The 25286-nt window shown below is 35.7% G+C and overlaps 1 protein-coding gene across 1 annotated transcript in view; it reads right to left on the reverse strand.

Annotated features, from left to right (window-relative positions):
• Positions 1–1243: 1243 nt before the first annotated feature.
• The window catches only part of TMPRSS15 (transmembrane serine protease 15), a 46513-nt gene continuing 22470 nt past the window's right edge, over positions 1244–25286 (reverse strand). The window contains exons 13-25 of the mRNA XM_079315813.1: positions 24493–24634; positions 21228–21317; positions 19846–19971; positions 19240–19371; positions 16911–17021; positions 13940–14072; positions 10336–10431; positions 7105–7154; positions 6490–6664; positions 4784–4965; positions 4480–4575; positions 3453–3592; positions 1244–1844 (exon numbers count right to left, since the gene is read on the reverse strand). Of these exons, the coding sequence (XP_079171939.1) occupies positions 1689–1844; positions 3453–3592; positions 4480–4575; positions 4784–4965; positions 6490–6664; positions 7105–7154; positions 10336–10431; positions 13940–14072; positions 16911–17021; positions 19240–19371; positions 19846–19971; positions 21228–21317; positions 24493–24634 (1629 nt within the window). The 3' untranslated portion in view covers positions 1244–1688. The remainder of the gene's footprint in view (positions 1845–3452; positions 3593–4479; positions 4576–4783; positions 4966–6489; positions 6665–7104; positions 7155–10335; positions 10432–13939; positions 14073–16910; positions 17022–19239; positions 19372–19845; positions 19972–21227; positions 21318–24492; positions 24635–25286) is intronic.

Consider the following 25286-nt stretch of genomic DNA (forward strand, 5'->3'; position numbering starts at 1 on the left):
GAAGCACATTTTCTAGTGACTGGATCTGCTTTCAGTTGGGTTTTGTATTTCATTAACAGACCAAAACAAATGTACAATAGTGATGCATGGTAAATAATGAAAAAATCAGGTCATATTTTACTTAAGCATTTTAATGTCATTGCTTCATCTAAATCAATTTAAACTGATAGCAAAATGCTCTACTTTCCAGAGTAATAGGACAAACAATGGTTCACTATGAAAGACAAAATTTGCAACTTTAATATTTTAATGTTAAAAACCCTGTGTTTTTCATATGAGAGCCTGTGTCTAAAACACCTTCTTACCTTCTCTCTGTCATAATTACATTTATCTGTGTTCTTTGTGATCACAGATGTCTTGATAAAACTACAGATTTTGGTCTGGACCTAGTTCTCTAATGCTTAAAAAGACCTGAAAGCTGTCTGGGACTTGATTTTTTTTAATCAGTGACTTCCAACCTATGCAAGCATTTTATGCCTGCATTTAGGATTGCAAGAACTAAATCCAGGAGCTTACAGCCATTGTACATGTGTCTGTATATGGGTAAATACACTTATACAGTAAATGAGAATGCATTTTGTAGTTTGGTACTGTGGAATGATAAATACAATAAAGTCCTACACTGGTCTGAAAACAGGAATAAAGAAGTGCATCCTATTATGCTAAGACACCATAGAATTTAAGGCATTTGAACAAGTAAGTAGGTTAATATAAACTTATTTATAAAAGAGCTCAAGAAGATAAACCCCTTATTTTGATTTTCATATTCTTTCCCCTATAGAATGCTGGGATACCCTGCTGTTTTTTTTTTACAAAGCACAAAATATGTATTAAAACTCACCAGTACAGAAAAAGCATGTAATATAAGAACACTATTATTCATGAGGGAAAGCTGATACTCATTGTTGTCAAATGTTTTTAAAAACATCACTTTTTTCTGAGAAGTTGCTGTATTTTGAGTCTGTGGTTGGGTGTGGACAAACACACTTCTCTATAATTGTTTGAATAATTGCCAAACACTTGCCTAGAAAGAAAACTAAAAAGCTCTGTTCAATCATTTTTAAACTCTATTAATTCCAAACACATTACACAAGAGAGAACTTTTGGCTGACATTCAGTTTATTCATTAGAAAGCAGCATGATCCATGGTCAGCCTTTCTGCACAATCCATAAACCTCATTCCAGAGCCTTTTGTAATAGTCAAGCAGAGGAACTCCCATGAGCCCCATTTAAAGAAAGAACTTCATGTAAATTAATATAAAACTGCACATTGAAAAATGCAATGTAAAAACATAAGCCAGATAATATTTCACCTGATATTAACAATTGTTCTTTTCCACTACAACATTTACAGTTTGCAAACTTCTTTTTACTGCCAATGCTTTGTAAAGCCCTCCACTGTGCAGTTAATGCACTGATGTTCAAAGAATCTGTTTTCCTAAGATCCTGTATAAAACAAAAATAAAATGATAAAACTATTTATCAAAAAAATCACAGCATCTCTTTTGAAATATTGTGTTCACTTGGAAATGGGTCTTATTAACAAACAGAAGTTACCAATGTTTTTCTCACCAAGATTTATGTATTTATTCAGTTTCTCTGTGAGATTGGAGTGGCAGCCTAGTTGACATCATTTTGCAATGTCTTTCAACATCTAAATTCTCTTTCTTGAATTGAAAAATATCAAGCTAAGAGATGATGGTTTTGATCCAGTCCACAAACATGGTGACTCGAACATACACTCCTGGTCGTTGGGGAAGGGCACACCCTTCACCAAATGATGTCACACCAACCAAAAACCACTTGTCCCCATCTTCAGATGTCAGAGGGCCTCCTGAATCCCCCTGCAATAACAAATGCAGAAGTTAAAGGTGAGCAGAGCCTGTTTATGATGTTTGTTCATTTTGTTCCTTAATCGTAGATACTCTACCCCTGTATGCCCTGAGTGCCAGGAACTGAGATCAATATGAATATTTCCATGTGAAAAAAAAAAATCTTTAAAGAAAACCTATTTCTTTTTTCTTTATTTTTTAATGATGTGAGCTTTAGCTGACATCAGTCCTCCTATACAGGACATCTGTATCAAGAGATTTTTTGTTTTTAAATCTTATTCCTTTTATGTTCAGCCCTTCATATTTCATAAAGCCTTGGTAAATGTGGAGAATTTTTTTCAGCTGAGTATGTTCAGCCAAAACACAGTTCTATTTCCAGTCACCCCAGAGTTTTAAGAAGTTTCAAATTTAGAGAACAAAATAACAAGATTGCCAGAAGGGAAGGTGTCCTTTTCTCTCACTTCCTTTTCAGTAGTTTAGCAGATTGTAACAGAGACTGAATTTGATTTAGCTTCAGTGGGGATGAGTCAGCCATGAGTACCTTGTTTGGATGAGAAAGAAAACTATAACTTTTTTTCACTGTCTATTGAGTTAGCTGAACCAGTATTAATTGTGTCTTCTCTAGGCCCTGGGAATGGATCTTTACCAGATAATTCTGCAAGGACTCAGCCATTAAAATGCTTTTGCCCATAACTCTAGGGCATCCCAGAATGTTAAAGGCTGTGACAGCAGCCTAAAGGGGATGCTCTATCAGGATTGTTCATCTTTGCTCATGGCTGACTGACCACTGATCACAGTGCTGGTCACTCTGTCAGCCTGTGGTGCTACACTGGTTTTTGTTCTGTATAAGGTTCAGAAAGAAAAAGGGAAACCATGAGGGGGAAGGACATTAGGCTTGAACACAGTCCTTGCTCCAGACTAAAGTCAGGGCATGTGGTGGAGGCTTAGGTTGGGAGGGCAAGGCAGTAGGAATTATGAGTGCTCCTCATCAGGCTGGGGGAAAGCCAGCCAGTCTCCATGCCACAGACCCCATATTGCTGGAAGGAAAATCATGTGGCAGCCACCTCTGAGCACATCTTCAAAGAGAAGCAGCAAGTTATAAAGTGAGCTGGAATGGATAAAAACTAAACCACAGGAGCACATACCAGTGCAGAAAGGCAGCCTCTCTGAAATACTGTGGTGTCTGCTTAGGAAAGGTCTCCAGAGTCTACAGATTATGGGGAAAAGCAACTTTGCTCTCCCTCTTTCTCTTAATGATTTCTGAGACTTTGGTCTATTTGGCATTTGTTTCTCTGTTCTCTGCATTTCTCTAAGCATATGCTTCTTTCCTTCATGGAATTAATCAGCAGGAATTATACAAAGCCTAGTGCAAAGAATTTCCAGTCCTTATATTTATCTCCCTTTATGGGAGGTTGTTATGCCAAGATGACACAAAAAAAAAAATTAAAAAAATTAAACTTCTATCCTGATAAATTATTAAATGGTCAAAGTCCTGTGAGTAGAAATTACATTAATGGACAGGGATTGTTCTGGTTTTCATGACTGGAGGATCAGGGAGCATTTTATTCAGTAACTAGATGAGGTTTATGCCAGCAGTGGAAATGAATTTCTTCTACTTACCTGGCAGGAATCTATTCCTCCCATGTCATATCCCGCACAGAGCATATTCTCAGTAATATTGTATTTTGGCATCCATTGCTGGCATTTTTCATTGGAAAGGAGAGGGACTTCTGCTTCTTGCAATATATTTGAAGTGGGACCTGATGAAAATACAAAGTACATTTACCTGCAGCATTAAATACGTGCATCCTGCTGGGACACTGATGGTTTTGTTCCTGTTCCAGCATGCTTGGCACGCTCCTGAGCATCAGGAATCCCTGCCTTGCTGCTGTACTATGCCCCTGTAACACAGTCACTGATTACACAGGGCTGGTTAACTGAATCCTGCCTTTCATTTGTGTAATGGGACTGAATTTGATTATAATTAAATCAAGATTACTAAAATCAATGACTATGAACTTACTGTAGGGAGATCTAAGGGATGATTAAAGGCTTAGGAACGTGGGTTGTCCAGTGTCTCCTCACTATTCATTGTGTAACTTGGGTTATTTGAAGTTTTTGAAAAAATACATTTTATTAATTCCTACCCAAAATTTTAAATCCAATTTAATATAGAAGTCAATGCATTCAACTGTGGAAGTGAAATGGCATGTTTACTGTTTCAGAGAGACTCCAAATCTGGAGCATATGACATACAAACAGAACATACATTTCACACTGCAGTCAGTTTCCTTGACTTCTAGGGAAAATCATTTGCACATTGTCAGAAAGACTAATCTTCCTCTTCCCCCACCCAATATCTGGAACCAAGATGAACACATTTCCTGTTGAGAAAAGCAGTCATCATAACTTCCAAGTGGATGTAATAAGCTTTCTTCGTAGCCTAATAAACTTAGATATGCATATTTTCTTCTAATAAGTATAACTATAATATTCCTTCAGAGAAGGAATAGTGGCATGGGATAGAGTTTAAATTTCCATGTGGAGGAGTAGCTCTCTAAACTGTTTGACCTTAGCAATTCCTGTGGAATAGGAGTAAGCTTTCCCTCACAGCTACATGTCAGAATTTTCCAAGCAGATGACCCACCATCACTACTTAAATCTCCCCAGCCAGCAATGGAGCAGTTAATTCCTGGTAAGAATTGTTGATTTTTTTCTGGTAGGCAGATAGGTTGTATGTAATCTGTGAACAAGAAACAAACAAACAATATCAACCTTTTCCCAGTTTTTTTATGAAGGCACACCAGAAAATGTTCATTAATTCAAACCCACTTTTTGGCCAAGATATCCATGAAGTACCGAGCAGCCTCCCCACCACCCTCGCATGCTTAGCATGTTTTGAACCATAGAAAAAAATGGGAATAAATGGATCCTTTGGGAAAACAACTCACCTGTAAACTGCACTTTGTGCTGAAGGTGCATCAGAGAAATATCACTGTCTTTTGTTTGCTTCGTGTAGTGAGGATTTATGATGATGCTGTCGATGCTGTGCAGCGCTGCCGGCGGCCGCGCCAGCTCCGACTGGTCGTACGCGCCGAGAGCCGCCTGCCAGCGGGACGGCCTCAGGTGCCTCCTGCAAGGGGCAAGCAGAGCATTCACTGTTAGGAATGGTTAATGGAAGCTTTGAAATATATGTGTCAGATAGAATGGCAATCCATAGCATGTTTTGTCAAATAAATATAACAGAGTGGATGTGCTTGGGATTCCATGAAAGTTTCACTGTCTCAGATCCACGCTGTGGATCTGCGTTGCTGATTATTTTATGGTGAGTTTATAATGCATTATTTATAATTAATTAATCAGTGGTGGTGCAGAGGAGGAAAATACATTAACTAAATTACCATGGCTTTTTAAACACCATGAAGAATTGACCAGCAGGCAATTGATATTGGTGCCAGTTAGAAAATTGTAATGGAATGTCTAAAGAATAAGAGGTCTGAGATGCTGTTGGAAATGCTGCAGCTCGTAGACTCAGAAAACTGATCTCTTAGTTTTTAATCTCAATCAAAAAAGATATGCTAGGACAAAATATGGCACAATCTGCTTTTTATTTTTTTTCTAATCTACACATGCTGGTTTGAGGCTGTATTCATCAGAAATCTTAAATATTTGCTGGTTTTTAATCAATCACTTTACAGTTTAAAAAGTGCATTTTCAGCCTGATTGTTGGACTGAATTGGTTTCTTCTCATTTTTGGTTTGACATCAAGAGGTTCTTTTGTTCTAAACTAGGAGTGCCTAAGTTAAATGTTCAGAAACTGCAAGCTTCAATTTAAGAAAATTCTAGCAAAGGCTAGATGATAAAATAGATTTAGTTGAAAACAGGTGATTCAAGTGAAAAGGAAATATGGAGACAATTGTGGATTTATTGTGGGGAAACTAAGAGGGCTGAAGCTTTTTCATTTTAATGTCTTTGTGTGGAAAGTAGTTCCTGTCATGCCATGAGGCAGCATTAGGATTTTGGCTCAGTCTCCATTGCCTTACTATTTAGCTATTTGTAGTGGAAGCTCTACTCTAATTTTTATTTTTTTTTCCTATTCCAGTTTTCATATGTCTTTGACAACATTTGTTTTTATTGCAGATATTATGAAAGCAAACCCTAGAAAATATTTCAATATGCATCACATCTTTGAATGGTACAAATAGCACTATAGAGAGGATATCCAATATTTCTTAATCAATGCACATAAATCAAGATTCATTTCAGTGATGCAGAGTAAATCTTGATCAATCCATGATAATTTACAGGAGGAATGTTGAGTTTAATTTATGGGATATGATGTCACCTTTTTATACCACCATTAGGGATTCACCTAATTTATGGAGACCCACAATAATTATGGATTAAGTACCAATGCTCAGTATTAATACATTTAAAGTGCAATTTCTTATTGTTCAGGAAGTGCTGCTTAGTTTTCACAATTCTCTGCATTAAAGTAAGTACTGAGGATTTACCAGGAAATAAAGGAACTTCAGCTGAGCCTACAAGTGATTCAAAACACAATTATTAAACCAGGAGTTGTTAATTTTTCATATCAGTGTCACAATTTGGTGATAATCTGATTCCTCTTTAGTGAACTTGCACATAAAAACATTACCCATAGACACAGTGTGCTGCTGTCACCAGCCACTCATCACTGACAAGGGAAGCGCCACAAACGGGTTGTAAATTAAATTGGAGTGAAACTATCCAAGGCCAAGCCTCTCTTCTGGCATCACTTCCACCTACAATTCTTGTTCCACTATTCTGAGTTGCCAGGTGTTTTCCGCAAGCTAAGGGTGAAATAGAATCAAATAAAATAAAAAATTAAAGGGATGTAGCATATTTTATTAGACTAGTCAATTTTTTTGGAGGGAAAAAAAAAAAGGCTTTGTAGAATCTGAACTGCTGTTCAAAAATACTGTGGAAAAAAGTTTGGGTTTTTATAGCTGAAATCAAGATGCAACTGTCTAACTTGGATTTAGATGTTTTCTTTCCTCAGACCTTCTGGAATTTTTATACATTTATTTTATGGATGTTTTCACTACAGATCCATCTTTAGTGTACAGTTAACACTGAAATCGAGTGAAGACTAAATTTTCCTGTGTTTATATCATTATGAGAACATTTATAGTCCATTCCCTAACCTTTCCATTCAAGCTATAAACATTTGGTTTTATGGTCTGAACAATTTGGCCTCTCTGTGAAATATTCCTGGATTCTGTGTACTTACATTGAATGTTACATTGCAGATGAACCACCAGGTTCTCCAAACAGTGTTCTCTAGAATGAAAGTGCAATTAAATCAGAAATATCTGCACACCAGGTAACTCTGACTGTCATACATATGCATACACACGCAGAGAAATTTCTGCAATCATATATATACAAGTACATTAGTTTAGCAGTATCAGCCCCTTAAGTATAATAACTAATACTACATGTTTAAATTATATTTTAATTATAAATAAACAACCTTATTTGTTATGCAACTTTAAATGTACATATTCCTCTTCAATGGGAATTTAATTAATTTTTATTATGAAAATAAATGTAGATTCTTCATGGGTTTTAGGAAAACAGGTCATCTATCCATGACAGATTTGCAATAAAGTTATAGCTGCCTATGGTATTTTTCCTACCTTTTGAAATATTTTCAATACCTTACCACTAGAGATCAGTGTGGCCAAAGAATTTAAGAAGTTAGTTTTATATCCCTGTGTCATTTTACTAAGAAAATAATGCTACTGTAAAATATATAGTTGCATATGCTAGGTTAGGAATTATTTAGCAGAGATATAAAGCCAGAATCTGAAGAGTACAAGACCACAGATCAAAACTGCTCAAGCATTTCTAATACCCAGAGGTGTTAATATTATGTTCATAGTCTGTAATGAATCTGAAACACTTGGGACAGTCTATGTGCTAGCAATTCAAATCTGATGCACACAGAAAGATGAATGAGAGGAAAATAGAAAACCAAGCTCTGCCAACAATTTGTTTCCAGCGAAAATTTCCACATTACATTTTAAACAGAACAGGTGATAGGATACTTAAAACATGATAGGGAATGTTGTATTCCTCACTGTTTGCTCTAAAATTTGGTATCTGCTGTGAGTGAGATGTTACCCAGTAATTTCCCAACACCACAGTGGTACAAGAAATAAAGTGGGACCTGTCACCACCCACCACCTCCCCAGTTAAACCTTCACTATAGTGGGGTGCAATGAAATATTCTTCTGGCCCTGAATAATCCCACATGGCCATTTTCCATTTCAAGGTAGGTACCTAATTTTAAAGCTGTAATTTAAAAACTGGAAACCAATTTATGCGACTTGTATTCAAATCTGTAACCAGACAAACATCAGGGACAACCAGAAAACCCCCAGGAAACCAATACAATCTTCTGCATAAACTTCATAGCAACTAAATACCCTTTACCACAATGCCTTCCTAGGCTTTCAAAGGGGAGCTGTATATTAGGTCTTTGGTCTGTTTCTATGTTTTCTCATATGTAGATGCATATGAACAACCAAAATGTCAGGTTTGTTTGCCTGTTCCACCACAAGTACCTACTGGTTGCTTTAGTAGAAATTATTTCCTTTGCCTCTGCTTTTTCTTCTCTGTGGAGCTAGCTCCCAGCAGGAGAAGCATTTCCTTGCCTGCCCTTCAGCCCAGCAGCTCTCAGCTGCCTCTTGGTCAGCACAGGAGGAGCCAAAAGGCACCAGAGGCTTGTGCTGAGCATCCTCCCCTGTGCCTCTCTGAGTGTCAGCTGTCAGCAGCATGCCAGGCAGAAATCTGGAGCAGTTAGGATATCTGTGAGCATGATCTTCACTTAGAACTGGCAAAAACAATTGGTCCCTGTGGAATCTGTTCACATATATCCGAGGGGCAGGATTTGGGGCTCTTACAAAGCTATCCTGCCAAAAATCACATTACCTAAGGGCACCAGAGAATTTCTTTGCTGTCTCTGTCACTACAGCTTTCAAGCTGTATTATATGTGCCCTCCTTTCTTTCAATGGTGGGTGCATTGGAGTAAAAACTAAAGACAATGTGAGAAATACATTTTATAATTAGATTACCAGTTAATGAATTCAGTTGCTTAAATTATCAAATCTGTGTGATCTTTCCAGCATTCATTATTTGTACAAAAACCATGTGTGAATCTGTAGTAGTGTCACCCTGCAAAAGGATTCCTATCAACTGTCCAGATGAAGCATGAAGACACCTATTTCTGCAACAGAAATACAGCTAAGATAAATGAATTTATTCCATTTCCTCCTCATTTAATCACTTTTAGTGTTTAAGAGGTATTAATAGAAGACATCTTTAAATCATTACTGCTCTTCAAGATGTCTTGTGGCAATGCTGGTTTAGACATTCACTCAAGACAAAAAGAAAAATAGCCTCCAATGATACTCCATTAGTTTAAGATACTTTCAGTATCCATGAGAATGATAAATGTTTGGGGTTAACAGAGCATAATTAGAACATAAAATCTAACACTTATTTTTTTCCCCTGTAGACAAAATAATAGACCATAGAAAATTAGGAAGTGTCTCTTGCTTTACTACTATGTAGTATGTTTATAAAGGGAAACTGGAGGAACATGGACTCTTGCTGTCCTCAACATGGTTTCAGCATTTTAGCAATTAGACAGTAATTTTCTGGCTCAGTGTTCTGGTAGAAATCCAGAAAATTTATACAATAAACCCTCTTAAGCAGAAAACAGTAATTGAAGTAATCACAAATCTTTAAATGGATGTTGGCAAGCCTTTTTCCTTGGGGGTTGTATTGTAAATCCCACCATTTCCTGAGGATGTAATCCTGGGCTAATATCACATTTTAATTTAATCTACAAGAATATACCAGTTTGGAGCACCCTTCAGAATCACTTCAGCTTGGACTGAGAAAGGTTAGAATGCAAGCAAATGTGTTCTGAGGATCATGCCATCTAATAATTCACTTGTACACGTGGACACAAATCCAGAAATCATTTTCTGAGTGGGGATAGTTTGTTTAAATATAGATACCTGTCTGTGGATGGTTTAAATTAGCAATCCTCAGTGAGTCCAATGTCATCATATCAATACCAATAAAGTCAAAGGACTGTAGAGTGTGACTCATATTTCAAAAGATCCCTTGATGGATCACATTTTAGAGTATTTATTTTTCTCCTGATTACACAGCAAACCAATTGTGACAACTACTCTCTAGCTATGGGTGAATATCCCTCCATCCTAATTCTTCCATATTATATATAGGTAGTCTTAATTCTACTATAGTATGTACTCATAATTTAGAGATTTCTAGATAAGAAATATTTCGCTAAAAGAGCATATCATTTCCACGGTAAAGGGATAGAGATGTCAGTTAAGATTTGAGCTATATATTATTGCATAAATAATCACCACCATCCTTAAAGACATGGTTTGTGTAAGGAAGAAACCTCACTGTACCCACCTTTCTGTAAAAATGAGGCTGTGGTTACTTCCTTTGGTGATGGTGACAAATGGGCCATCTCCTGTGAATGATACAGGTGATGACATATTTGCATCCCTGGGACAAAAAAAAGACATGCATGTTTGTTAGATATACACCCTGTTCCACCAGTGGAGCAATACTTGGGAAATTATTATGCTGATAGAAAAAAACAACAGATTTTTAATTTTTTTTTCTTCTCCTCAAATAATGACTCTTTAGAAGGAGAATTTTGAGGCTTGAAAAAACTCATTTGGATTAAAATGTGAGTCACTTATTTCCAGTCTTACGTCTTATTTTAAGATTTCTAATGCTACAATATACTGAGATATTAATGAATCCTTTTGGCAGCAGTAAATATTAATTTCAGCTTTTCTGTGTCACAATGAAAGGTTTGATATACCAGTTCTTAAATGTATGGAACTAGAACTTAGAATGCCAAACAGGGCAGTAACAGGGGGGTGAGGGGTGCAGTTACACTTATGCTATACTGTCTGGGAAAGAAATGAAATTATATTTTGCATCATGAAGAATCTAATGGAGTAAAAAAAAAGTTAATTTTCATCTCATAGATCTGTTGAAATCAGAGTGGCTGGGGAATAAATCCATAGTGTCATGTTTGCTATTGAGCAGGAGTAGGGTGTATTCATAAAGTCACAGAATCACAAAACAGTTTAGGTGGCTAGGACCTTTAAAGGTCATGTAGTCAGTTTAAAGGCATCATTTAGTCTATTCTTTGACAAACTTTGGGGGTTTTCTTGTTCTTTTTTTGGAGGGGGTTCATTTTTTTGGTTTTGCTTTGTGCATGTTTTTTTGGGTTTTTTTTATTTTTTTCTGGTAGCAATGGCTTTTTGAACTAAGAGTTCTATGTACTATTGGTGAGACAAATTGTTTTGACATTTAGAACCCATATCCAGATTTATTTTATACTCCATTCTGCATCATGTACTTTGTGATACTTCCTATGACCAGTTTGGAACATGTATCTATGAAACATATGTGCTTTCCCTTGAGGAAGCATGAGGAAAAAAGACAGCTGTGGTTAGACTGCATAATTTTTTGGGAGGATGACAGCCTCCCATCTGGCTCTTTAGCCTGAGACATCTCAGGAGCAAGAAAACCATTTGTTTAATACACAAGGAGCACCTGCACTGTGTCTTCTCTTCAAATGCAGTAAACCTCACTCTCCTGGGAAGGATGAAATCTGGAATCTGCCTGAAAATCTGCTGTGTGTGAAATAAAGAGGTGTTCAACAAGCTGCTGTGCCACCAGGAGAGTTGTATGATCCACCTTCTGGAAAAGTCACTACTGCTGCATTTCTCAGCCTGGAAGGGCCTTTTAGACAATCTGAGAGAGCAGCAAAGTGCCAGGCCAGGTAGGCAGAGTCAAATATGATGAAGAACTTTGCTGAGACCAGCAAAGTATTCTCAGGAACTCATTTCTTTCTGAAGAATGTTGCAAGTTCATGAAAAAAAATAGAATTAGCAGTGCTGTCAGATGCACAAAGCTACAGATGCAAGCTGATCAAAAGATTATTTTCACGTTTCTCCAAAGCATCAATTTGTTCATCTTGCACACCAGACTCATTAAGAAGATTTTTAAATTATTTGCCTAAAATGTATTTTGTAGATACACAATCAGCACATCCCCAGACTGGCTTCTTGATTGGTAGAAATCACAAATGCAACAGTCACATATTTAAAAAATGGAGGCAAAAGGATTTACACATGAGATTTATTAGAACCTGTGAGGAACTTTGCACTTTTTAGCCCAGGTGCATAAATAATCAGGATATGATACAAGACTCTGATCAGCTCAGCCCTTTTTATAAATTAAACAACAAGTGAGACTAGCAAATGTATAAGCAATTAATGGTAAAATTAAATTGTCCTAGATGAACTTTAGCCTGTCTTTATAATAAAGTATGATTCTAGGTTGTAATTCAGTGTAGGAGCATGAGCTACAGCCTGCTCAGGACCTGTTATTGCAAGCATCCATTTAGTAGCAAATATGGTGACACTAATTAACAAATACATTGCTATGGGGAAAGCTGAATAGTGTGATGCTCACAGGAGTTACATATATGTATGTACCTATTAATATATCAATCCATACATATAGACTCATATATGAGAATTTTGTCCTATGCTGTAACTGCAGTAGCACCCACATTACAAAAATGTGATACCAGTGAGATTTAAAAATATTTGTTCTTGACAATGGGAATATTTAATAAACCAATAAATTGAATTAATAAGAAATAACTAGGAAGCTTAATAGGAACTCTTTCAGCAAGTGCACCTGAGTAGTTTATAGAGACAATATGAAAGATATTGCTGAAGAATGTTATAGGAAAAGCATTAAGTAATTTTTAAAGGTAGAACACCATGGGAGGCAAAATTTCTTCAAACCTATCAAATATGTCAATTAAATCAGTAGACCACAAAATTACTTCTGTCCAGAAGGGAAAGGAAGCAGGGCAGGGGGAGAAAGAATCACTGGCCACTCTAAAAAACAAGGTATTTAACCAGGAGCACATTTAAACAGTTTGTATGTTCTTGCATGCATGCATAGATAAATTACAGTCAGGACTTGTGAATGTGGCTGGTATTCATGTAAACTCAGTATGCACCCAAAGGAAAAAAGTAAAAAACCCAAGAAACCAGCACACATTCATCCAATTAGAAGCATTTTTGAAATAGCACTTGTATATTTTTCTAAGTCATTCTAACTCTGTGATTGCTATAATTAATTTATCAGCAGTGGGTTTTTAGGCATCTTTCTTTGGTCAGAGTCCAAAATAATGAATTGCAAGCTTAGAATTTAGTTTGATTATTAGTTGGATGAGTGACATTCCCTAAAAACCTCAGCACTGCAGGAAAGCTCATTATTATTCAGTGGATGGCAGTGGAGTAGCACATGATGTGAGTAAGGCCAAAATTTAGGCCATAAATGTTACAATAGATTGAGAAATGCAACACTCTGTACTCAACAATACCCATGTGTCCCCTGAAATTTCTTCTGAATGGTGACTAAAGCCAAGTCTATTTTTTTGTCATATCCTTCCCCACTCCATCCCTGTTCTAAGTCTACCTTGAGAGAAATTCCATTTCTCTCCCAACAGCTCAGATCTAATCATGAGTATGAAATGTATTGGGAGCCCAGCAGCAGAATATCCAATTGGTTATCTCTGATTGGAATGAGCAGCAGCACTAAGAATCAGAACAGCCAAGGCTGCTGCTGGCTCCAGCTTTACTCTTGAGCCCTCCTTACAAGTGAAGATGTAAATGATGACATGAAGTGATAAAAGAGTGATGCATCCACAACACTTTCCCAATGTTCTCCAATATGTATCCTCATGCCCAGCTTGCCATGTTCAGAGTCATCAATCCTGTCCTGAATGTCATCAAGACAGGGTTTGCCATACGTTCAAATTGGTTGGCACACCAAGCACTCCACTTGACAGAGACAGATACATTTGCCATTTTTTTGGACAATACACCAGTAAAATGAGGAGGAACATGCCAATATACACTCAACAAATCTGCAAACAAGTTACAAAGGATGATGAATATTCATCACTCACCCCAAGCCCAACAGCTGGCAAACACTGTCTGAAATCTCTCCACTCCAACCATCAGCACATGCCAGATGCCACGACTCCCCAATCCTGGCCTGCACCAGCCCTTCAGTGCTCACAGAGCCATTGAGTAACCTCACTGGAGAATGAAAAGGGCAGAAGCATTTTAGATGGGTGGCAAACCACTTTCCTCCCCCACCTCAAGAAAACAGAAGTGTAATATAAAGACATTTATTATTGACAATGAAGAACACAAAAAGAGTTAAAATGCATTACAGAGGTGATAAACCCAGCATTTCCATTAATTTTTTTCTACAGGAAGGAAATGCTATTATTATCTCCTATATTTCTGCTACAGGAGAGTTTCATACCTTGTATTTTGCAAATGTTTCAGAAATAGACAATAATAGACAATAAACAGTACATTTTTCACAAACTATAAACAATTCAGTTTTTTCTGAGTCAGCATTACATAATTCCCAAATAATGAATGAAGCTTTAGCTCCATGATGCTCAGTAATACTTGACTGGAAATAAGATTAAAATGAGTGTTGACAAAAACCCAAAACAAACAAACAAACAAACAAACAAACAAACAAACAAACCCAACCAAACAAGCAAACAAAAGAATTCCAGTTCCAATTGCTATGAGTTTTCACTGTTTTCTTTGCAGTTTTAGTTAAAACATTCACACTAATAATAAAAGCTCACTGAAAACCAGTCCTTCTATGAAAATTTTTCCCAAAAGAAAATATTCAGAACAAAAATTCAGAAACTCATTGACATACTGGTAAAAAACCCTATGCTATTTGCATAGTGACTAAGGAAGTTTAGCTATAAAACCAACAGATTGTCATGTATGCACAAATATATAAAATAAGAATTTTTTAATATAATATTAAATTTAAATATAATGTCAACAGAGTCTCATATATGTCTTAGCAGCTGCAGCTGCATTTCAGGTAGATGACAGTATTGCCATGGTGAAGTAGAGAAAAGCATGCAAGGAATTGACATTTATAGGTTACCAAAATATTTAAAAAAAAAGATCTTGTGCAAAAAACTTTTTTTCCACCAAAATGCTTTCACAAAGAGCACCCACAATAGAAAATAAAAAAATTTAGACTTTTAGAAATGCCTCTGTGACATCTGGAGTGCATGAATGAAAGAAGTGATATACAATGATTAATTAATGGCAAATCTTAGATTAAATTAAATTAAATTTTTGAACTTCTTAAACATTGTGTAATTATATGCACTGCTAGGTGTCTCTATATTACTTTTGACACTCTCTTTTTGAGAGAACATGAACTGTAACTCCTTTTCCTTTCCCTCATCAGACCTGTGTTCTTCTCTAAATACATTATTGCTAAGGATTAATAAAGTCATTGGGGATTCAATGACAGCTTAATTCAGATATCATATAGTTTAGAATTCTGACATTTCTTTGCAGTCCCTGCAAGTTTCAGAAATTGGGGGATTTGAAAAACTAGTTTTTCTAGTTCAAATTGCAACTTCTGATAAATTGGTTTCAGGAAAATGAGTAAAGCTCTTGGACACTGGAAAGACTCAATGTGAGAGTTTCTAATGGAATTTTCCTTTTGTTTTAAGACATAGATTGATTTGGATTAAATGTGGTTTTGGAAACAAATCTTCCAGGCTTTTCATGTGAGGTAATTTTTTATGAAGTAATAAATAATCAGTGGCAAAATAAATCTTTGGGAAAATATACATCGTGTTAATCGCAAGGTGATGGTTGTTTTGTTTAGATCTTCTTCAGCAATGAATGGAAAAAATGCAAGTTTTCTTTGCTTAAGAGGAAACTGAAGTGAGTTTTATTCTATGCATTTTAAAGGAAGAATGTGTTTGCAACAAAATAGCCAATGGCATAATTTGAGGAGTGAATCTGTGTCTTCAAACATCCATATATCTGTATGTATTTCTGCCATGTATATTTTTATGTATATGCATGTAAAAAAATATTGAAATCAATGGACTGTCAGCACAAAGCTAAAAACGTATCTGATGCCTAGCAGAGCTCTTTAAAACAAAGGAACTGTGCTAAGCTTAAAGACTACTTTTAAATCTTCTGTTGGTTCTCCAAAGCAGGTTGTCAGAAAGAGCAGTTTAACAGCTGTGCTAGGCCAAACACGATATTAGCATTAGTCTTACATTTAAATTATTGTTTTAGAGAATCTCATTTCCCTGCTGTGTGAAATGAATTGATAAACTGTGCACATGCATTTTGGAAAGAACCACTTTACCAGAGAAGTAAGGAACAGCAGTGAACAGTGGGTGTTGCTTTTGGAGCTGTGCCGTCCATTCACCCCATGGTGTTACTGTTTGACTTTGCACCCACAAAACTATTTGGGAATTTCCACCAAGAACACATTTATCCTCTACCCTGCACTGCAGAATTTATACTGCTGTGATTAATTACAGCATTAATTACAACAAAACCCAGTTGAATTTGGAAAGACGAAATGGGTACGGAAGAAAAGCGTATTTTGAGTTTCCATTTAATTTTGAAGCCATTATAAACAACTACAGTTTTCAGCACAGAGGAGCTTCCTACCTTTTTGAGTTCTTCACCAGATTACATATACTATCTGGGAAAAGTGACTGTTTTGCTGGCCCTGACAAACCCAATGAGTTTCTGCTGTGCATGCATCTGCAGCATCCTACACTAGCTGAGCTCCTGTGGCTGCTTTCCTTGGCAATTCCTGCCAAATGTGCATGGCTTGGGCTCCATACCAGGAAAGATTTCTTCACCAAAAGGGCTGTCAGGCATATCAACCTGCAAAATGATGGAGTCACCATCCCCTGGAAGGATTTAAAAGACATGCAGAAGTAGCACTGGGGGACATGGTTTATCAGCGAGCTTGGCAATGCTGGATTAATGGTTGGACTCGATGGTCTCAACAGTTTTTCCCAACCTAAATGATTCTATGATTTCTTTGTATGAAGGAATGCTTACTGCACTTTGATTCATCAGAGCCATCTTCACAATGAGGTACATTGTCACACAGGTTATGCAGTGGGATGCATTTCCCACCACCACACTGATGCTCATCAACTCTGCAAGCCCCTGAAGGGAAACAAGAGAGGAACATTAATCTGTAGTTGTGAGGAAGGTTGATGTTCACAGGAGATCTTGCAGTTCACCTGAAGAAAACTGTGTAGATAGTATGAATTTCCATTTTAATCCATCTTTCATTCAAAATAAAGATAATTTTCAGATAAATAGGAGCTAATTAAGAATAAAATCTGTGGTACTCTGTCTTGTAGCTTCTGCACTGGTTAGAGTTGCTCAGTTAGTACTGTTCTTCCATTGCAAGTGATAAACATGGCAGTGAAAATCAAATTCTGTCAAAAGGGACTAATGATTTCAATTTTTATATGTTCATACTTTTCACAAATTTTAGAGACCTTAAACTCTGTCAAGTCAAGCATATGAACAAAGAGGCAATGAGAGCTGAGACTCCTTCTGAAACCTGTTTGTTAGGAAAGGTGGAAGAGACAAAAGTAAATTGAATAAATGAGGAAAGCATTCATAAAAGAAGGATTCAGCTACTTCAAAATCAGTTATACAATAAAAGTAAATAAGGGAGAGAGTAAATGTAAAGTTACTATTCTCTCTGTAACCAAAGTGTATTTTTAATGGCTTCATTTGTATTACAGGAAATATACAGTCAAAATTTAAATTCCATCATAAACTTGTTTCTTTTACCTTCCTGGACTTACTGACAGAAATACTTAATTATCTAGAAGTCTTCTAAAAGGCTTGAACTAGATTTTCACACATTCAATGTCCAAAACAAATGACAGATATTCCACAGAATTTAGTTCTTAATTGACTGTGTTTTTATTATATTGTATATTGCCAAAAATTATTTCTGTTCAAATAATTCTTACTTTAAAAAAAAAAAAATCATAAAAAAAGTAAAATACAGAGAAAAATCTGCTTTTCTTCTAAAGTTAATTTATTTACTGACAGTTCTTTTATCCCTAGGTCTTCATGCTAATGATATTAGTCTTTGTCCTTTGGCTGCCAAGATCATGAAGAAGCATAATTGAGAATTCTGCCTTGCTAAGCTTAATTTTCATTTTGCAAAATATGGGCAAGGCTGGCCCAGCAAAAATGCTGAAGTAGCTTAAAAAAAAAAAAAAAGGCAGAGAGTTTTTGGACTGAACGAATGTGATAGAGAAAGCAGAACAAGAAGCAGAAAAGTTGTCATATGGACATATAAACTAACATCTCAGTCTTGCACAGTGGGATTAAACAGAGTTAATTTTACAAACATAGACCAAAGGTGAAGATTTTTAAAAATATTAAGAAACTAATATTATTATTACTACTGTGAATCCATAAAAAATCTGCCCCTGATTGAACAAGCTGGGAGAAACCTGCCATTTCTGAGTTAAAGTAAGAAAAAGAACATAGATCCTTGCTGACTTCCTCTTCAGGTAAGAGAATGGTACTTCACACATCTCTCAATACATACTGCTTTTTCTTTCTCTGTTTTTTGTTTTCCTGTCAGACTTCCATAAAAGCAATACAAAGCCTCTAATTAATTCAGTCAAGATTTGGCCTAGTGATAGTATAATTATTTGTCCTGCTAAGCATAGTACTTTTTCATGTAATATGCATTATGCTTCATTTTGCATATTTTGGAGAGTTGATTGCTGAATTATGAGTGACAAGTCTAATTGCAGTCCCCAAGAAAATCAAGAGCCTTTCAGAAGGGATCTGGCTGGAACCAAAATCACTTCTGTCTAAATATTTAAGAGACTGGTTTTTCCAGATTCACACAGTAGAGACCAAATTTTAAAAGATACAAGAATAACCATATTGCAAATATTGATCAGAGTTACCACATATACTTTTTTCTTCTAGTGTATGTTATCAATAGTAAATATTTTACAAATGCATTTAAACATGATTTAATGGCACACTGAAATGATTTACAAAGTGATATTTTTTCCTAAGGTTTTTATAGGAAATAGTTAGCATTTGCCCTCTTAACATCTGAAAATATTTTGATCCAAGTACTGAGTCAATTTTACACATAATATCATAGAGTTGCACATGATATAGACATTGCCCCAATTACGCTAAGGAACAAATCCATCACTTTTTTTTTGCCAGGAAATATAAAGTACAGATGAGTAACCTGCCTTTTTCTCTCTAACCTTTGCCTTTTTTTACTGAGCAAGTGCTGAGAGTCACTGTGCACTTTCCACATTTTCTGAAATATATTTGGCCTGTGGTACAACTTCTTAAATACAAAAGTTCAGATGCTTACTTAGATGGTAGCCAGTAGTAAAGTTTGCAAGAAACCCCTTTCCTGTTGAAGACTTGTCTGTCTGGAGGATCACTGTCATCTGGTTTGTTGTAGAGAAGACATCTGGCAGTGGGCCTTTCCCTGTGTAGACAGCTATTCACCAGGAAAACATGAGTACATTCAACCTATTTTGTTCATTTGCATTTCAAAATGTTTTGGGTTCAAAAGTGAATACTGCCACCTTAGGGATGTAGCTGCTCTCCCAAACTTAACTGATATCAGACTGCAATGATCAGACCCCAACACCAGATTTGACCCCAAAACTAATCAGCATAGAACAATAATAAGGCTTAGCTAAGAGATTATCCATCTGCTTGTCCACAGATATAAACATTCTGATTTACTGAGAAGTTAATTTCACACAGATTGCATGGAGAGCTGAGTGTGTGTAAATGTTTTGGAAACCTGATGTCACATAGAGTATGCTTTCTCAATTTTTTCTCTGAATTTCAGAGGCCCAAAAATTGTGAATGAAATGAGAGGAATTTAATTTCCCTGATATTGTATCCATCAGTTTGCTCCAGCTGTCTGATTATATTCATTTTAGTACCCACTGCTGCTACTTGCCCAAAAGTAAGGAATCTGGTCCTCTGCCATCTCTGACTTCAACCACATCATAAATACTTTCCAGATCAAAATCCTGAAAATGAAGCTGGATGTTTTTTCCACTTTCAGCATTCAGGTACCACACACCTGGAAAATAGTAACACACACACAAAAATCACCTTTTCAGTAATTACATTTACTGTGCCATTTTCATATTGAAGGGCTTTGGGGGGAAAATTTCCCTAAATTGTTAATAGACACCCAAGAAATTAAAAAGTTTACATCTTGTATTTAAAAGCTGTCAAGATCCAAAATTCTATAATTTTTCGCTCTTAAAACATTTTTTTTAACTAATTTTAGGCTTCTACTATATACATACATAGGTTTTTAATCATTCATGTCAGCTGTGAATTTCCCCAAAGCAGTAAAGCTCATTCTTTTCTGGCTGTGACAATGTGACAAATAGTCTTGTCACTTAAGTCTCATTTGATAGTAAGATAACTTTTATAATCAGTCATAGAAACCTGTCTTTCAAGTTAAAACAGCCCTTTGCTTCTGTTTAGCCTATACTATCTCATATTTAATCTAAGGGTGGATGCTGTGGAAATCCTGGCAAGAAAATGAAAAAAAAAAATATATTTTCATGGAGTGAAAAGTATTTTCTCACTAGTAGGAATCTCATTTGGGAACTTGTGGAATGAATCCTGGAAATGTGAGCCATATCTCAAGCGGAACAGAAACACGAAATGACAACTCTTATGATTGCAATCCCAGTACAATTTCCCAGGACTGAGGGAATAAGAAATTAAAATTTCATTAAGAAGTAATGACAAAGCTCTCTTCCTTGCTTTATCCATCAAGAAGACATACTGGACCACCTTGAAGCATTCACTTTTTCCAGCTCTCGTTTAATCTAAATCGAGTAACGTCAGTAGAATAACAATGTCTTCTCACTAGAATGTTAAGAAACACCCAGTAGAGAGAGAGGATTCGTTACAAAATGCATACACATATTCTTTGCCTCTAGAAAACTTGAGCTATTTAACAGCAGAAGTGATGATATTAACCTGGCAAATACACCAGGTTATGGTAAAATGGGGATTTTCATCACCCTATGTGCTGCTACATTGACATAAAGACATTTGACATAATAGGCAGGATGGAATTGGCCTGTCTGGAGCCATTCCATTGATTATGATTGTCTTCATCCCATTTTAATCAGTTGGCATGTGTTTCCTTAGATTCTTCTCAGTACTGTATAAAATGCAGTTAGAAGATCCCACTGTATAAACATTAGATTTTTTTTTTTTGTTGCTTGACAACATCTGTTGGGAAAGCAGATTTAGTGTCTCTATTTTTATATGGTTAAACTTCTCCTGAAGATTTGGAAAAGAATGACTTACAAGAAGCTAGATTAGGGTAATTGTTTGGGAAGTTTGCAGAGCTGAATGTACTGTTTGGCTCCCAGAGTTCAACTGGCCCACCACAGTCACCTGAAAAAAAACAAACAAAACATTTCAAGAATATAATTCACCTGTTGTCTTAATTTTTTAATCTGTGGTAACAATGATAAATCTAAAGCTCTTTTTGTCATCTAGCACGTAAACTTTCAGCAAAAAAAAACATAAACCCCTTTTACTGTTTGTTTCCTTCAGGACCCCAAAATTTTTAACAGCCAAACCTGGCTAATGGCTAAAACAGTCATTTGCTTTTTCCTTAAAATAAGTGTGACAGTAGGAAAGACCTTTGTCATTAAGATGTATATGTACTTACAGGTAAAAATTAATGAAATTTCTGTAAAAGCCAATATTGTAGATACGTGTACACACATACACATGTACTCACAACGTGGACACATGAACACAGCAAACTGTACTTTATATATTCAATATTCTGTATCAATATATAATTTTGATGGCAGTTTACATCACAAATTTGTCAGCTTTGTGTTCAAAAACCTTTACTTGATGCTAAGAAATATTATTTATTTTCATTTTAGCCATCAGAATGACTGAATGAACCATGAGAATGAACTTTGGAGATTTCCTGCTTTTGTTGCTCACAATTACTTCATTCAAAAATGAACAGTGGCCCTCCACTTGCTTCAGGAAATAGCAGTTAAGGCAAAACAGCTTTATCTTCGTTATTTTGGTGGTTTGATTTTTGTTTTTGTTTTTGTTTGTTTTTTGTTTTTGTTTTTTGTTTTTGTTTTTTTTTTTTTATATTTTTTTTTAAACTCAGACTTTGGCTAAATTTTAACTCTCTCCTCCCCACCCCTTATGGATCAAATTTGTATTTCATGATGTCTGACAGCATCTCACACTCTGAGCCCCTTGGTTGGGGACTCCATAATCTACAAGTCCTATTAAATCTCACTGGGAGAAAGTTAAAAAAAACCCAAAAACAAACCAACCCCAAACCCCCCAAACCAAGAAAAACCTGAATTCCCTCACAAGTTTTCCAGAACTTTCTATATCACTGAATCACTCCTGGCAAGAAAAGTTGAACTCTCAGGAAGGAAAAGGAACTGTTAACAATCTCACTTGACTAATAACTATATTATACTTCAGCCATATGGCTCACAAGAAGGATTGTTTTCTATAACTATGATGAACAACAGATAAAGATTATATTGCTTTTTTTAAAATGGAATATTATAGCATGTGAAATTTGATCTGGTGTTTAATACATGTAAGATACATTAGTGGTGATCTTTGTCTAGCATGGAAAAAGGGGAGAAGAAATTGAATTTAGTCACGTCTTGAAATATTGTTTAAAAATGTTTTAAAAATTTCTAGTGATCTTTAAACATAAATTGTCATGGAGTTATTCATACAGCTGTTATTCATTACAGAATCAAATCATAATCACTGCCAACAATCTTGGTTGAGCACAAGAGATGATTTTTCTCAACACTTTAGGAATGATACATGAGCTGTATCTCTGTTCTTTGGCCAAAACTTCATTTCCTATTGACATACCTGAAGTGTGAAAAGTGCACTGTCTTTTCCACACTGTTGTTTTTGTTAAAGGACAGATTATAAATTAACATGAAGATGAAAGCAATCTTTGTTTTACATGAAAGTATAACATGACAATCTTTTACAAAAGACAAAAGCAAATCCTGCTTACCTAGCCACCATCAAAAATATCCTTTTTTACATTTCAAGGAGTTTTTGTGGCACTGTGAATGATGCCAGTGACTTGTACTGAAGCTCTAATTCTAGTAAAAGAAATTGACTCAGCTCAAATTCTTTTATGTCTTGTTTATGGACGTGACATTAGTGTTAGTAAGCTTGCACACATTCATCAAAGTGATTTCATACTTCTTTGAAGATGATGGATAATATTCACTCTTTTTTAATCAGTTTATAGATAGCATGTTGTAGCATGTCCCAACAAAATTACGAAAACAAGTTATTTTTTTCCCCAGCAACAGCTTAGGTTGTCCTTTTGTATCATGCATCTCTTTAATCTCTATCATAAGGAATTACAAGCCATATTACCATGTTCCTTTTTTGAATGCTAAAATTTTATGACCAAGCTTTGGGTATCTATAGATCTATATTTTGATATTCCTTTGGTATTTTTCAGAAGCACTCAGCTGCTATTTACCACGGGGTTATTCTACCAGTAACCATTAGTCTGGTGCCAACTTGTGAGGTGTGTTTACCCACAGCACCTGAAGGTTAGCTGGAGGGGGCAGGCATCAGCATCTCTCCACAAAATTACTTTAATAAAAACTGCTATTGAATTCCAAAACTCATTTTGAGAAACTATTACTGAAATTACTATTGTTATTAAAATTTAATTTTGCTGACAGACACACCTTGCTGAACTTTACCTCCCTGTGTCTCATGATGGAGTTCTAAAACTACATTTGCTCTTACATTTAGTTTTTTTTCTTATCTGTCCTGATGCAGTAGATTTGGAGGTGACAGATTTGAGAGAATAATAATAATAGTGTACAGTGTTTCAACATGAATACAATGCAAATATTGTCAGTCAGAATAATCTTACTATTATTTTAATTTTAGACCATTTTTATTTACTATAGAGTTGCCAAGAGAGAAACCAGATGTGCTTTGAAAGGCATTGTAAATATAATAAGAGGCACTCCTGGAAAATACTCAGTCTTTGTTTTAATGATTTGAAGACATGCCTGAATAAGGCTTTTGTAGAAATATTTTTCCAAAATTTCATCCTCTTTCAGAATAAATTGCAAAGATATCATCAGATATTTTAATGATTTTTCCACAAGCTCTATTTAAATTTCTATTGGGTTTTGCTTTAAACGTGCTTGGAGTTGTTTAACATCATATACAATCTTTCTTCTCTCTTTTATATAAGTTATCCATATTTATAAGGACAGTTACAGGTATTTTCTCTGTTTCTTGCTGTGAGATTTTCCTGCTTAGCTTTGTGAGACTGGAATGTTTTGAGGAAGTTTAAACCTCTGTGCTCTCCTCTAAAACACTCTGCAGCTGGAAGGGTCTGGATCAACCTGTCTGGAGAGGCAGGGAACTCAATCTTAGTGTGTTAGCCCAAAGATAACTTTATAATGCTGATGAGAGGTTTTTATAAAACTGAGGCTGAAAATTTGTGAGGAAATTTGTGAAAACACAAATACAGCAATAGGAAATCAGCAGGGATTTAGTATTTACTTACTAGGAACTAAAGGGGTGGTAGCAGCAGTTGGCCTCACAGTTGGTTCTACATAATTGTCTTCATTGCACTTTCCCTTTGTCAGGCCAATGTCATCCACGGCAATATCACTGGGACCACGCCTTTTAAAGGCATCAAAAATTACCTGAATTCAGAAAAAAAATTGGAATTTTGCAATTTCATAAACCATTTTCAGCTTTCTACACTGTACCAGTCTGTCTTTCCTTGAATGCTCTTATTTTCATTGTAATTTATGCTGGTGTTACACTCAGGGGAAGGCATTGGGGATGAGACAGAATTCCTCAAAAAACAGAACAGCACTATGCAAACTGAGTGCGTCATTTAAGGAATGCAGTAGCTTCTTTATTTAAATGATTAAATTATTTAAAAATATTCAATAAGTTTGCTTTATATAAAAATATATGTTATGATAGAAACAATTCTGCATTGCTCATCAGCCTAAACTTCTCCTGAACTAATGGCACAAAAAACTAAAATTATTCTCATTTGTTCTTTACCGTTCTTTAATATCTACATATTTAAAGTAATCCTGCAAACAAAGAATTAGTGCTGGTGAAATACAGTCAGGTACAGCAATCTTCCTGAGATCATATGTGGTTACATATTTCATGGAAATCTGATGAAGCCAGATCACAGATGCATTTATTTCCTCAGATGTTAAATGCATCTTTCTAGCAGTGCTTGCCAGAAATCAATCAAAACTACTGTAGCAGGGCCAACCATGCCAAATACCTATAAAAAGAAATTGTTTTCAAAAGAGAGGTGCTGAAAGAATT

Source organism: Erithacus rubecula (genome assembly GCF_903797595.1).
Source record: "Erithacus rubecula genome assembly, chromosome: 1".
Classification (NCBI taxonomy): Eukaryota; Metazoa; Chordata; class Aves; order Passeriformes; family Muscicapidae; genus Erithacus; species Erithacus rubecula.